Raw genomic sequence first — 14211 nt, forward strand, 5'->3', positions numbered from 1 at the left:
GTGCAGTGGCATATCAGTGTTGACTCATGACGGTTGATGAAAACTTTAATTATCTAGATTTTGAATTTATGTAACTATTTGTGTCAGTGGGTTATAATTGACGTGGGTTTAACTGGATAATCTTCTGGAATATTCGTAACACGACGTTGAATCAACTTTACCGTTGGATGAGGGTGTGACATGTAAATCGGAAATCAAGTCTTCAAATCATTACCATTACCGTGCGGATTTTTCGGAGTTGAAGGATTGTATCAGTGCATTTTTTCGTCAGAGTAAGAGTATATATGTTTTATTACCGCTAAATCCCTGATAATTACTCTTGCTTGTTCTCATTTACTCTCGCAATCTTCTTTGCTCTCGTGATTTCTTTGTGCGTTTTTGTAATTATTGATTTCCTTCGTAATTCCCTCTTACATTTTACAGGTGGCTGAATATACTGCTGATGTTGAGCCCAATGTTGTCAACACTGCTGACAACATTGACTCTTCTGATTATGATGTGAGCCATTCTTTCTCCACCAAGTTCTATACTGAAGCTGCCTTAGTCATGTGGCCTCTCCATTTGAATAGAAAATTTATTGAAGAGAGGAACATTGATATGGAGGCGTATGACCAACAAAATCTGACGGCATTCTTCAAAGATCGAGGACTGCTTGCTACGATTTTCAAGTTCTCCCCGGCTGTCATCAATGAATTCTACAATACCCCGCGAATGAAGAAGATGAAGTCACGACAGAAATCTATGCTATCACTGATGTCCTCACTGGTGGGCTAATCATTGAATTCCCCAGTTGCCCGATGCGTCTGTCTGCAGCAAGTCTAACTTCTTACTACTCAGCCCTGCATAAGACAACAAAAAGCAACTGGACTCCCTCCATCAGCACGACTGTGGTTACTAGACCACAAGCCATCACCTTGTTTCGCCATTGGTACTGTCGCCCCTTTACTTTTTGACAGTTGGTATTTAGAACCGTCCTTCAATTTGCTGAAGGAAGATTGAAGTCCACACGACTACCTTTTTCATCCCCGATATATGGGATACTGGAATCATGTGGGTTTGCAACAGATCCAAAAGGTCAAAGATCTCATTGTCTACTATGAAGAATAAATGGCTGTGTATAAGCTGCTATTGGAAGTTGGCCTACATTCTGGCCAAAGAGGGGAGCAGAAGAACCAAAAATGACAAAGAGAATGCGTGGTGATGCATATGCTTCAGCTGAAGCATCTGCAGGACTGTTGAATGAACTTTTCACATGCTTTCAATGTTCTAACGATGGTGTTGACAAGACTGCCAACAACACCAATGCTATGACATGTTTAATTCAGGGGGAGATACACTATAACTTAGGGGAGCTTAACTTAATGCTGAAATAATCAAGATTATCAATTTTAGATGTTTTGTCTAGAAAGGCAAAAAGAAGGAGATTGAAAGGAAATATTTTATTCCTTTATTATTTTTTGCTAAATTGATATTATCAATTTAAGATTTTGTCTTTCTAGATTATAAGATCGTGTTTGATTTATTTCTAAGTGATAAGATCTTGGTTGATTTATCTCTATAAATTATAGGATTTGTTTTTAATATTATTTTATCTCTAAGATATTTTATCCTTGTTTAAAAGACTCTTATATCTAATGAAAATCTTGTTTCTATATTTTCTAGAACTCTTTTATGGGAATTTTTTTAGATCAAGCATGAGATATAAATATGGAGTGCCTTAAAGCCGTCGATGAGGCTTTTCAGAAATTTGGACGGGAGAGCTTCTCGCAGAGAGAAAATCACAAGAGTCATATATTTGCTCTGCAGTTTTTATGTGATCCAGTGATCACTTTATTGTGCAGCTGCTGAAGTTTTCTGTGATCGGATGATCACTTTTGTAGGAGCTTTTTGCACATTAGAGTTGCTGGAGTTTTTCTTTGGACCTACACGTAGTTCAGAGTTGAAGAATTTTATGTTGAAGAATTTGTGTGATTGATTCACATATACCGTGTTGCTGATTGGTGTGGACAACACCCGAAGAACAACACTGACGCATAATGGTTTCGTTTGATTTTAAACAATACATTTTTTATTTATGCATCTAGTATTTACCTTGAGTTTTTTATGCATCTTAATTCCTTGGAGTGTCAAGGAATTTAGTTTTGTTATACTCATTAGTATTGTTTTGATGTAAACGATTTACATAATTTTTAATGAATTTTTGTCATGAGCCATTGCACAAGTATTCGTACTTGTGCATAATTTAAATTTAATGTTTATTTATTAAAAATTACGTGTGTGTTACATAATCAATTTCCGCTGCATGTTGTATGCTCGTGTTAACAACACCAGAGCACAACACTAACTTCTGATACACACTATAATTTATTTCATGTACGTTTATGATCAACAGCCCCCTTTCAATATATTCTTTTAACTTTCCATAATCAATATATGGGGAAAAATTTATATTGGTGATGTACAGATTCTTAAGGAGTTACATAAGATTTCTTATCCAAATATACATTTTTGACACACAAAACTAGATACCGTTAGATATGTTTTTCAAAACACACTTAAAATATTGTTTTACAACACCTTATCGATTAAAAAAAGTGATTAAATTTATCATTTATGAAAAGCAAGGAAAAATGAGAAGTTGACGGGGTGTTTGAAAAAAAAAAAAGTGAAAATTTGAAAATAAAAAAATAATAATAATGTTCGATAAAAAGTTATTATAATATTTACTTTTTTATCGTAATTTCTTTTATAGAAACAGAATCAACATCTCACCGACTTTTGAATTTTAATTAAATTTAACAGAAGCTAATGCAGAAGCACACAAACTGATTTTCTTTAAGTCAAGAGCCAGCTAAAATATTTTTTTCAATGATGACAAATACTCCGTCAAAACCAGTAGAATCAGAATTCAAAGCTCAAGTATAGAGAAAAATAATATTTGTCACCGATAGAATTGGTTGATCCTGTACTGTATTACAATCATTATAAGCATAATACCAATTATATATATGTATTTGATATTCAAACCCTGAAATGTGGTAGAGCGGAAGTTCCATCCAACCCCTTATTGTTGAAGTAGTTCACATATTCTGTCACAGTAGTTGGCCTGTATTTGGGTGGATCATCTTCGGACAAGAGTTCTTCGATCGGCTCGTAGAGCTTCGTGTCCGTCATCGATAAATCACTCCTAAAGAAACATGCGACGGAGATTCTTGGACTCGCATTGTTCGCTAGCACTCTATGTTCTGCACTTTTGAACCTGTCATTCGACACAAGCTGCACCAGCAAATATAGGATGATCGATGAGACAATCAACATGCGACACGCTTCGTGCCACGACTCCACTCGAGTCAACCTGAGCTTTGGTCGAGCTACATCTCATTTGTTTGTGGTTATTCATGCGACGACAAATTAATTTCATGTCATATCCATGGAAGTTATATATTATGAAAATACATTCTATGGAAGAATTAAAAAAAAAAAATATGATAGAATCCGTTAGCATTCCGGGGAAAAAAAATATTCAGCGTTGTCTTACGATTTCTTGTTTTCGTATAGGACAAAATAACCCTAGTGAAAATCCAAAAGTACCAAAAAAACTAAGTGTATCTGAAAACAAGTCTGATGTCATATTAGCACTCCGACGAAAAAAAAACTATAAGTGCGAGAAAAAAAAACATGGATTTTTGCGTTGAGATCAATAAAAATTCGAACAATAGAATACTTTCCCGGATGATTTTTAGAATTTTCCAGAAAAAGAACTTGCCTGAAGAAGGTCCCCAACATTTACCACCAAAGCTCCATGCACAAAGGGAACATCAACCCATTGATTCTGATACAGAACTTGCAACCCATTCACTCCATCATTCAAGAGCACAGTAAGGAAGTCACTATCTGCATGCTGGCTTGTACCAACTGTTAATTCCGGTTGAGGGCACAAAGGGTAATAATGGCACAAAAGTGTGATCCCCTCACCACACTCCATTACTCCAAGATGATTGGGTTTGAGGCCAAGTGCCTCAGAAAGTAATTGGAACAACGTTTTCCCAAGCTTTAGGATTTGGTTTGTGTACTCAAACATTATATCTCTGTAGAAATAACCAAGTAAATGGACTCAGAGGACATGTTTCTGCTGTATATACTCGGTTTTTTTTTAATGTTAATCCGAGTATAAGATATGAACCTAGAAATATAACTCATAGTAGTGGTATATCTGAAGTATTTTAAATAATACAACAGCTTATGCGTCGTTTTATTGCTCAAATTATTTTACATCGAAGTTTACTAAGAGTTTTAGTTAGGTAGTGTTCAATCCTACTCAAGTAGGTGATTTCCAAATTGTTTGTAATTATCAAAGTTTTTTAGTGCAATCCTTCTGTGAGGGAGAAAAGTTTGACGTAGGAGTATTGAAGTCTCCGAACATCCTGAAACAACTTCGTACCTGTTTGATTCTCAGTTTACCTACTATAAATATTATTCAATAGAACCTAACTAATTTTCTTGATAAGCCACTTGTTCGAACAATCTCAATCAGTATTCTTCCACACAGTTCATACTAATTGATTTATTGAGAATCCAAATGACAAGAATAAAATTCCAGTGTTCTAACCCAACCGAAGTATTTGTTGAGATAAATTTATCCACCCTCCTCTAAATTTATTTACGATACTAACAAATACTTAAAATTGCAATCAAACATTTGATGTGATTGAATTATTTTAAATCAAAATTGCATTGTTGGTCCTACGGGTTTGCATCTCTGCTATTATTTTTCAAGTTTCAGTCTCAGTTCGTTACCTTTGCACTTATATAATTTGTCATTTTCTGACACGGTAGATATGTGTCGCTAACGTGGTGCATACACAGCGCTAACTTGTGTCATGTTATATCAAATTCCATATGAAAATTAATCAAAATTTGCCTATAATAAAAAATACAAGATAAGGTTGAAATTTGACAATATAGATGAAAAAATCACAAAAAAGTAAATATATAATATAAAAATATATTTTTTTCTTATTTTAAGAATCCAATTTCATCGACGCAACCAAAAATAACCTAAGGTCGCATTTGGATTTATTCATGTTACATCTACAAATTTCAAATATATTCAAATGTATTTTGGTGATTTTAGAGAAGCAAGTCTATAAATTTCAAATCCATCTCATATATGTTTATATAGTTTTTTATGTTAATTGTAATGAATTCCAAGTTCACCCAATTACAAGAGCATTTGAAATTATTCTATTTTGTGTAAATAATGTGTAAATAGTAAGGTATGAGTTTAAGTCGAGTTCATCTATTATCTCATTATTAACAATAAAACTATAATCGAAATCCATAGATTTTAATCCCTTCAAATACAACCTAAAAAAATTCTACGTGAGTCAACACTTGCCGATACACCTGGTCTTCCCCTGTACAAGAATGTACATGCAAAATACATATGGCTTTGTTTTAAAAATGCATGGACCCTATATATATGTTGCCAATTTGAGTTTGACCACTTAGGTCAACCCAAGGCAGGTTGGGTTATTATTTTGGTAGTCTGGGCTGGCTTGCTAGGGCTACATGTCGGGAGTCCAAATGGGGTGGTTAACAAAGTTTGATTTTACATCTGACTTTCACATTTAAAATATTTGCTATATATAGAGCTCATTTGCTCATTTGTTAGACATCAAATCCAACTTTCTAAGCATCCTGAGTTCAAGAGTGCAACTCAAGTGAGAAGGAAAAAATTGAGTGTTATTCTTGTGTGAATTAGAGAAAATATTTTCTCGGTTATACTCGGGGTTGAGATTGAGATAGAGATAGTTTGAGTGTTGTATAAACTTGTAATATTTTCTCTAGGGATGTAATCGAGTCGAGCCGAGCCGAACTCTTGAATGTTTGAGCTTGGTTCATTTATAATCGAGCCGAGCTCGAGCTTTATTTAACGAATATATGCATGGCTCACAAGCTTATTCAAGCATTTATCGAGCCTAAACAAACTTAATAAATATGAATTATACATTTAAATTTAATTAAATTAATTAAAAAGTAAATTATATATTTAAAGAAAAATATATTATTTTTATTAAAATTTGTAAATTTATTATAATAAATAAATTGAATAGATTTTTCTGTATATTTCATAAATAATATGCAAAATCAATAAATCAAATATCAAAACTATTATTTTTTCATCTAAAAGATTACTCATGAACTTACCAACGAACATGTTCACGAGCTAACGAGCCGAATACTGTAAAGCTTGAGTTTGGTTTGTTTCTCTTAACGAGCCTCATTAAACGAGCTCAAACGAGCTTTTATCGAATCGAGCATCGAATAGCTCACAAACGGTTTGGTTCGTTTACATCCCTAATTTTCTCCCTATGATAAAGATTTGCAGTAGCATCGTAAAAGTAGTAGCCTATATTGGGTGAACTACGTTGATTATTTTGTGTTCTTGTTGATTATTTTATCCTCGTAATTTTCGATATAATTACCCAAGAAGTTGTTATGTCAAGTTGAAATGGACATTCCTTGTTTTTTTAACAATCATATTCCTCTCGTTCTATATTTATTTTTTTACAATCATACGTCATAACTGACGTATAATCATAAATGATTGATTTGATTTGAGAGGACGACATACTAGGCATTATCTTAGTTTTCCAATAGCATTCCGTCAAAGTTTGGTCACTCTACATATGAGACATTAATAGTTTATGTACTCAGTCATGTTAAATTCACTTTGTATCTTACTACAAACGAATCCCATTATCCAATTATCTTTTTTTTTAAAAAAAAAAATTAAAGATTATATATAGTTGTCTACATGTGAAGTGATCAAGGACAGAAATGAATTCAAACTAAAACCTAGTTTTCGTCGAAAGTTAAGACATTAATTCAGTAATTTGGGTTTAGGCTACGATACCAATCCACTACTCTAAAGGTAATCGGCCGCACCTAGATTCATATCACGGGGAGAAAAGAAAGTATGTTACGTTTAGTAATTAGAACAAAATAATCAAATAAAAAATTAAAGGGACCAAAATAAAAATAAAAAAAATTAAAATTTGTGGGGAAAAAAATCATTTCCCTTATTAATTATCCCACGTTAAATATAATCGACAAGAAATTAGAAAATTACCTGCAAACCTCCGGCAATTCCTCAGGTTTGGGAGCATCGGGCGCCATTTGACAGTAAGCAGTATCCCTCCAATTAGCAGAAGGAGCACTAAACAGATCGAAATTACTGTTGTAAATAACCCTTCTGCTCAAATCCCTCGTGTACCACTCCTTCTTCACTTCATCGTCCTGCTCGTAAAATCTGCGCACCCCATCGTGCATTTCCTGCAAAATACCATCGCAGATCCCATGGTTGATCACCTGGAAGAAACCCCACGTCTCCGATGCGGCTCGGACTTCGTCGATCACGTTCTTGCGCTTGATGGGATTTTCGTGGATGGATTCAAGATTTATCAGCGGGAAAGTGGGGTTTTGATTATTCGGGTTTGGACTATAACTCGGAGGTTGGATGAAGATTCTTGGGATTTTGGTGATGCCACCGTCGGCTAAACCTTTGACGCCGGTTTTCGTTTCGTCGAAAGCTTTGAGTTCTTGATGTCGGTCGTAGCTTGGTTCGCCTTCGGTGGGATTGGTGGCCATTATCGAAAGCAGCGTTTGGGTTTCTAGTTATGTTATATAGAAAATATTGTGGGTCAGTATATTTATTTTTCCTAAATATCGTCAAATTATTTTCAAAAATTTGTATGAGACGATCTCACGGGTCGTATTTTGTGAGACGGATTTCTTATTTAAATCATTCATGAAAAAATATTACTTTTAATACTAAGAGTATTACTTTTTATTGTGAATATCGGTAAGGCTGACTCGTCTCACAGATAAAGATTCGTGAGACCGTCTAACAAGAATCATACTCCAATTTATTTTATAGTTTTATTTGGAACAAACCAATTAAATCTATAAATTATGGAAATATTATTTTAAAATAATTGTTATAATCGTTGTATCTATGAAATTTAATTTAATTTTTAAAAATTAGTTATTTTTTATATTACAAGCTTAATTGTAATAATATATTATGCAGACTGTACATAATAAATAGAATTGTGGTTTATTTAAATGATCTCATAATATATTATTTTTAAAAAATTATGTATCTATAATACTAAATTATGATAAGTGGAGTTATAGAAAATCATCAAAACTAAAACTCTTACACGGATATAATTAGTTTAATCCGAGCTAAATCGTTTTCATTATAAGTTTAAATTCTAGATTTTTTTACCAAAAAGTATAACTTATTGATGTACTATAACTATGGATATGAGCTGAAAAATAATAATATATTTAAATTAAAGTATATCAATTTGTTTTTTTGACGATTGGAGGGTGGTTATTCCAATAATTAATGAGATCAACATCGTATATCTGGAATTGACTCTCTCCCGATTCCGACAAATCAATCAACCTACGAGATTATATCAAATGGGAGATGGGGACATAAGCCAGACCTTGAGAAGCCAGTCAGCCTCAGTCAAACCGACGCATCGGACTGACCTCGGGTGTTTTGCCAATCCTCATCGAGAACCACTCATTACTCGTGTCAAACAGGGATGTTCTTATGGTCGCCCTCACCCACGTTCAATTACAATAGATTCCAAATGATTTTTCTTTCCTATTCCGATACACCGCCATGTTTGGTGAAAATTTAATATGAGACAAGTTGACCCGACCTCGTGAACGAGTAACCATTTCATCTCCCAAACTTGTGAATAGGCGAAAATTTGGGCCTCGTGATGTGGTTTGGCTTTATTTGGTTTGGACCTTATGTCATTCCGTCCCAAGATCACTATATAATCGTTTCAACTCAATCCGACGGCCAAGATTGCGAGAATCTAATCCGACCGACCAACCTCGCCCCCGATGAATTTTCAAATATAGATCTACCCCATCCACTCCATTTTCCTTAAATGTCGCTCTCTCTTACCAAATTCTGTCGAATATTTTAAATAAAATATCTATTTTATTTATTTATTTATTTAATTATCATATATAGATGAATTCGATTTTAAATTATTTTATTTTTAGTAATAATTTTGCATTTCTTAATTTTTTTAAAATTAACGTGACCAAAATTTAAGAAGCTCGTGACTTTTTTAGTTGAACTATATATATAATTCGAATCTCTATATACTTACTATATTATTAAAGAAACGAAATGTCACGTTATTTTTATCATATAAATTTATTTGTAAAATGTTATTTCATTTTCCAAAATATCATTTTTATTAATCTCTCCCCCCTATTTTTAGGAGAAAATACAGATTATAAATCATCATCTTTTGATTATATAAATAAAATATTCATTTTTATTTGATTTTCCAAAATATCATTTTATTAATCTCCCTCTCCTATTTTTAGGAGAAAATACAGATTATAAATTATCATTTTTTGATTATATAAATAAGATATTCATTTTATCTTTTATCTATACGTTTAAAATTTTAAATCATCGTGTCATTCACAACAGTTATTATAAAAAGTTAAAAAAAAAATTGATTTAAAAACAATCTTTATTGTTACACAAAGTAAAAATTTGTGTGAGACGGTCTCAGAGGTCGTATTTTGTGAGACAGATCTCCTATTTGGGTCATCCATGAAAAAGTATTACTCTTTTATGCTAAGAGTATTATTTTTTATTGTGAATATCGGTAGGATTGACCCGTCTCACAGATAAATATTCATGAAATCGTCTCACAATAGACATACTCGTTACACAAAAATTATTTAACATAAAACATTTTGATGGTGGGAGGAGAAATAGATTGATTGTTATATAGGAGTTGACATTAAAAGTTTGAAATGCACAAAATTTTAACTTAAACTCGATTTTGCTCGTGATTTCTAGCTCAAGCGAAAAATAGCTTTCGAGTTTCGAACATAGTCGCTGCTGTTTGGTTTAGTTCGATTTGCTCATATACCTGATTCTGAAATATGAATAGGCGTGTGACAATAAATCCAACTTTTGAATTGTGTTTTATTTACTTTGTATTGTAAAATAATTTTGAAAAGCTTTGAACTCTGTTTTTATCATATAAATGTTTAATAATATCTTTTTCTTTTCAACTGAATACGAATACTGATGAATGTTTATTACAATTGAATCTTAAACTTATTATGACGTAAACAAGTTAATTAGAATTTGCGTCGAATGATTAATATATGATTTGTAAATAAATATAATATATTCAAGAAATTTCAATTTCGATTTCGATTTCGATTTCGATTTAGATTTCGATTTTAATTTCAATTTCTGTGGAATATATTGTGTTCCCAATAGTATAATACATAAATACATAGGGATTGATTCTCTTGGGATTTATCAAATTTCTTGTAATTATCCATTTAAACAATTACTTTTTTAGTTTTTCGTGGTTATCCATTTAAACAATTTCTTTATTTATTATTTTTTTATTATTATTATTTTTAAATAATAAATTGGACTCTCTTTCGCAAAGGAGCTAGAATTTGTTCCTCAGGAACTGTACAGTCCACTCACTACCACAGGTACTCCTTCTCTTGCTCTTCCTTTTTTCACAAAATTTATTGATTCTGCATAAATTTTTTGCCGCAATGATGTTGAGATTTATCTTGTGCGAATAGTTTCTGTAATGGGGGGTTTTTTTTTTTGACGTTTATTAAAGTTTGTGGGTGATTTTCGGCTTTCAATCCATTGAATGTCCAATGCAAGATTTGATTTTACCTCCATTTTGCAGATCTGGTCGTGTTGAATTGATTTGTTGAAGTTTGTTTTACTTTATATGATTACAGTTTGTGTTTTAGATCTGGTTGTTTGTGCTTCAGTTGAAATACTGTTGAGGTTTGTGTGTTTCTCTGTGTTCAGTTTGAGAATGTAGTTCCTACCGAGTGTGATAGTTGAATATTCTGCTAGTTGTTTGAAAATTTATGTAACTTGTATGCATGCTTTTGTTCTTTGGCAGGGGATCCTTATCATGGTCCATGGAACCATGTTTAAGTGACATGGAAAGTTTGTGGATCTTTGCGGATGTGATGTTTGGTCTCGTTTCTCACATCAGTATTTGTTTCTATTTTTTGGTGTAGACCTCTTTATTTTTCGCGATGTCGGATCTCGAGGCCCCATTGCGCCCCAAGAGAAAGAAGGTTTGGGTGGACTATTTTGTCAAATTCCGATGGATAATTGTCATCTTCGTTGTTCTTCCCATCTCCTTCACTTTATACTTCCTCACATATCTTGGGGATGTGAGGTCAGAATGCAAATCCTTCAAGAAGCGTCAGCAGGAGCACGATGAAAATGTCAAGAAAGTTGTGAAACGCCTCAAGGAGAGGAACCCAAAAAAAGACGGTCTTGTCTGCACAGCCCGGAAACCTTGGATTGCTGTTGGAATGCGTAACGTGGACTATAAGCGTGCTCGACACTTTGAGGTGGACCTTTCTTGTTTCAGAAACGTTCTTGACGTTGACAAGGAAAGAATGGTCGCAAGAGTGGAGCCTTTGGTTAACATGGGTCAGATTTCTCGGGTTACTGTCCCATTGAATCTTTCTCTCGCTGTTGTTGCCGAGCTTGATGATCTGACTGTTGGTGGTCTGATCAATGGATATGGAATAGAAGGAAGCTCCCATCTTTATGGCCTATTCTCGGACACTGTTGTGGCTTATGAAATTGTTTTGGCCGATGGGAGGTTGGTTAGAGCTACGAGGGACAATGAATACTCTGATCTTTTCTATGCTATTCCCTGGTCTCAGGGGACACTCGGCCTCCTTGTTGCTGCTGAAATTAAGCTTATACCTATCAAAGAGTACATGAAGCTAACATACAAGCCTGTAGTTGGTAATCTGAAGGAGCTTGCACAAGCTTATATGGATTCCTTTGCACCAGGCGATGGGGACCAAGACAACCCTGACAAGGTTCCTGACTTTGTCGAGACCATGATTTACTCTCCTACAGAAGCTGTGTGCATGACGGGGATATATGCTTCCAAAGAAGAAGCGAAGAAGAAGGGCAATAAAATCAATAGTGTTGGTTGGTGGTTCAAACCATGGTTTTACCAGCATGCTGAGACGGCATTGAAGAAGGGAGAGTTTGTGGAATATATCCCTACAAGAGAGTATTACCACAGGCACACAAGGTGCTTATACTGGGAGGGGAAACTCATCCTCCCATTCGCTGATCAGTGTTGGTTTAGATATCTGCTTGGTTGGATGATGCCACCCAAGGTTTCTCTTCTGAAGGCTACTCAAGGAGAAGCTATTAGGACCTATTACCATGAAATGCATGTCATCCAAGATATGCTTGTTCCCCTATATAAGGTTGGAGATGCTTTGGAGTGGGTACATCGCGAGATGGAGGTACGTTACTCTTTTCTATGCTATCATGATACATAAGCAATATTTATTTTCTTGATAAGAGTTGCAAATAGAATTAATCATGTACCATTCAATCGAAAAATGCACACCTCCCATCCCCAAAAGAAAAAGCGGAGCATTAAAAATCATTGCCTCTGTCCCAAATTTTCTTTAAATTAGTTATACAGGAGGGTAGATAAGGGCGTTTGTTGTAGCCATTTTTTTGCATCACATTATCACAAGTAAGCTTTGACTTCTTAGTGTACTAACACTTCAGTTGGTCAGTTGTATCCTCTCTGGCTCTGTCCACACAGACTGTACAAACTCCCTGTTAAAACTATGGTGTATCCAGAACCTGGATTTGAGCTACATCAGAGGCAAGGCGACACACATTATGCGCAGATGTATACTGATGTTGGAGTCTACTACGCTCCTGGACCTGTCCTAAGAGGTGAGCAATTCGATGGAGCTGAGGCAGTTCATAAAATGGAAGACTGGCTGATTGAAAACCATGGATTCCAGCCACAATATGCTGTATCTGAGCTCAGCGAGAAGAATTTCTGGAGAATGTTTGATGCTGATCTTTACGAGCATTGCAGGAGGAAGTACGGAGCTATCGGTACATTCATGAGTGTCTATTACAAGTGTCGTATTTTGTGAGACGGATTTCTTATTTAAATCATTCATGAAAAAATATTACTTTTAATACTAAGAGTATTACTTTTTATTGTGAATATCGGTAAGGCTGACTCGTCTCACATATAAAGATTCGTGAGATCGTCTAACAAGAATCATACTCCAATTTATTTTATAGTTTTATTTGGAATCAAACCAATTAAATCTATAAATTATGGAAATATTATTTTAAAATAATTGTTATAATCGTTGTATCTATGAAATTTAATTTAATTTTTAAAAATTAGTTATTTTTTATATTACAAGCTTAATTGTAATAATATATTATGCAGACTGTACATAATAAATAGAATTGTGGTTTATTTAAATGATCTCATAATATATTATTTTTAAAAAATTATGTATCTATAATACTAAATTATGATAAGTGGAGTTATAGAAAATCATCAAAACTAAAACTCTTACACGGATATAATTAGTTTAATCCGAGCTAAATCGTTTTCATTATAAGTTTAAATTCTAGATTTTTTTACCAAAAAGTATAACTTATTGATGTACTATAACTATGGATATGAGCTGAAAAATAATAATATATTTAAATTAAAGTATATCAATTTGTTTTTTTGACGATTGGAGGGTGGTTATTCCAATAATTAATGAGATCAACATCGTATATCTGGAATTGACTCTCTCCCGATTCCGACAAATCAATCAACCTACGAGATTATATCAAATGGGAGATGGGGACATAAGCCAGACCTTGAGAAGCCAGTCAGCCTCAGTCAAACCGACGCATCGGACTGACCTCGGGTGTTTTGCCAATCCTCATCGAGAACCACTCATTACTCGTGTCAAACAGGGATGTTCTTATGGTCGCCCTCACCCACGTTCAATTACAATAGATTCCAAATGATTTTTCTTTCCTATTCCGATACACCGCCATGTTTGGTGAAAATTTAATATGAGACAAGTTGACCCGACCTCGTGAACGAGTAACCATTTCATCTCCCAAACTTGTGAATAGGCGAAAATTTGGGCCTCGTGATGTGGTTTGGCTTTATTTGGTTTGGACCTTATGTCATTCCGTCCCAAGATCACTATATAATCGTTTCAACTCAATCCGACGGCCAAGATTGCGAGAATCTAATCCGACCGACCAACCTCGCCCCCGATGAATTT

General features: G+C 34.1%; 2 protein-coding genes across 2 annotated transcripts; one reads left to right on the forward strand and one right to left on the reverse strand.

The window, feature by feature from the left end:
- Positions 1-3013: 3013 nt before the first annotated feature.
- LOC142547692 (1-aminocyclopropane-1-carboxylate oxidase homolog 3-like) lies at positions 3014-7699 on the reverse strand. Its single transcript, XM_075656085.1, has 3 exons — positions 7136-7699; positions 3767-4088; positions 3014-3276 (listed from the first exon to the last, which is right to left on the reverse strand). The coding sequence occupies exons 1-3, from the start codon at positions 7651-7653 to the stop codon at positions 3022-3024; spliced, it is 1095 nt and encodes a 364-aa protein (XP_075512200.1). The 5' UTR covers positions 7654-7699; the 3' UTR covers positions 3014-3021.
- Positions 7700-10441: 2742 nt separating this feature from the next.
- Positions 10442-13056, forward strand: LOC142544477 (delta(24)-sterol reductase). The gene is made up of 3 exons (XM_075651522.1): positions 10442-10578; positions 11134-12399; positions 12682-13056. Exons 2-3 carry the CDS (start codon positions 11152-11154, stop codon positions 13054-13056), a joined length of 1623 nt encoding a protein of 540 aa, XP_075507637.1. The 5' UTR covers positions 10442-10578; positions 11134-11151.
- The last annotated feature ends 1155 nt before the right edge of the window (positions 13057-14211 follow it).

Source organism: Primulina tabacum, chromosome 5 (assembly GCF_025594145.1).
Source record: "Primulina tabacum isolate GXHZ01 chromosome 5, ASM2559414v2, whole genome shotgun sequence".
Lineage (NCBI taxonomy): Eukaryota > Viridiplantae > Streptophyta > Magnoliopsida > Lamiales > Gesneriaceae > Primulina > Primulina tabacum.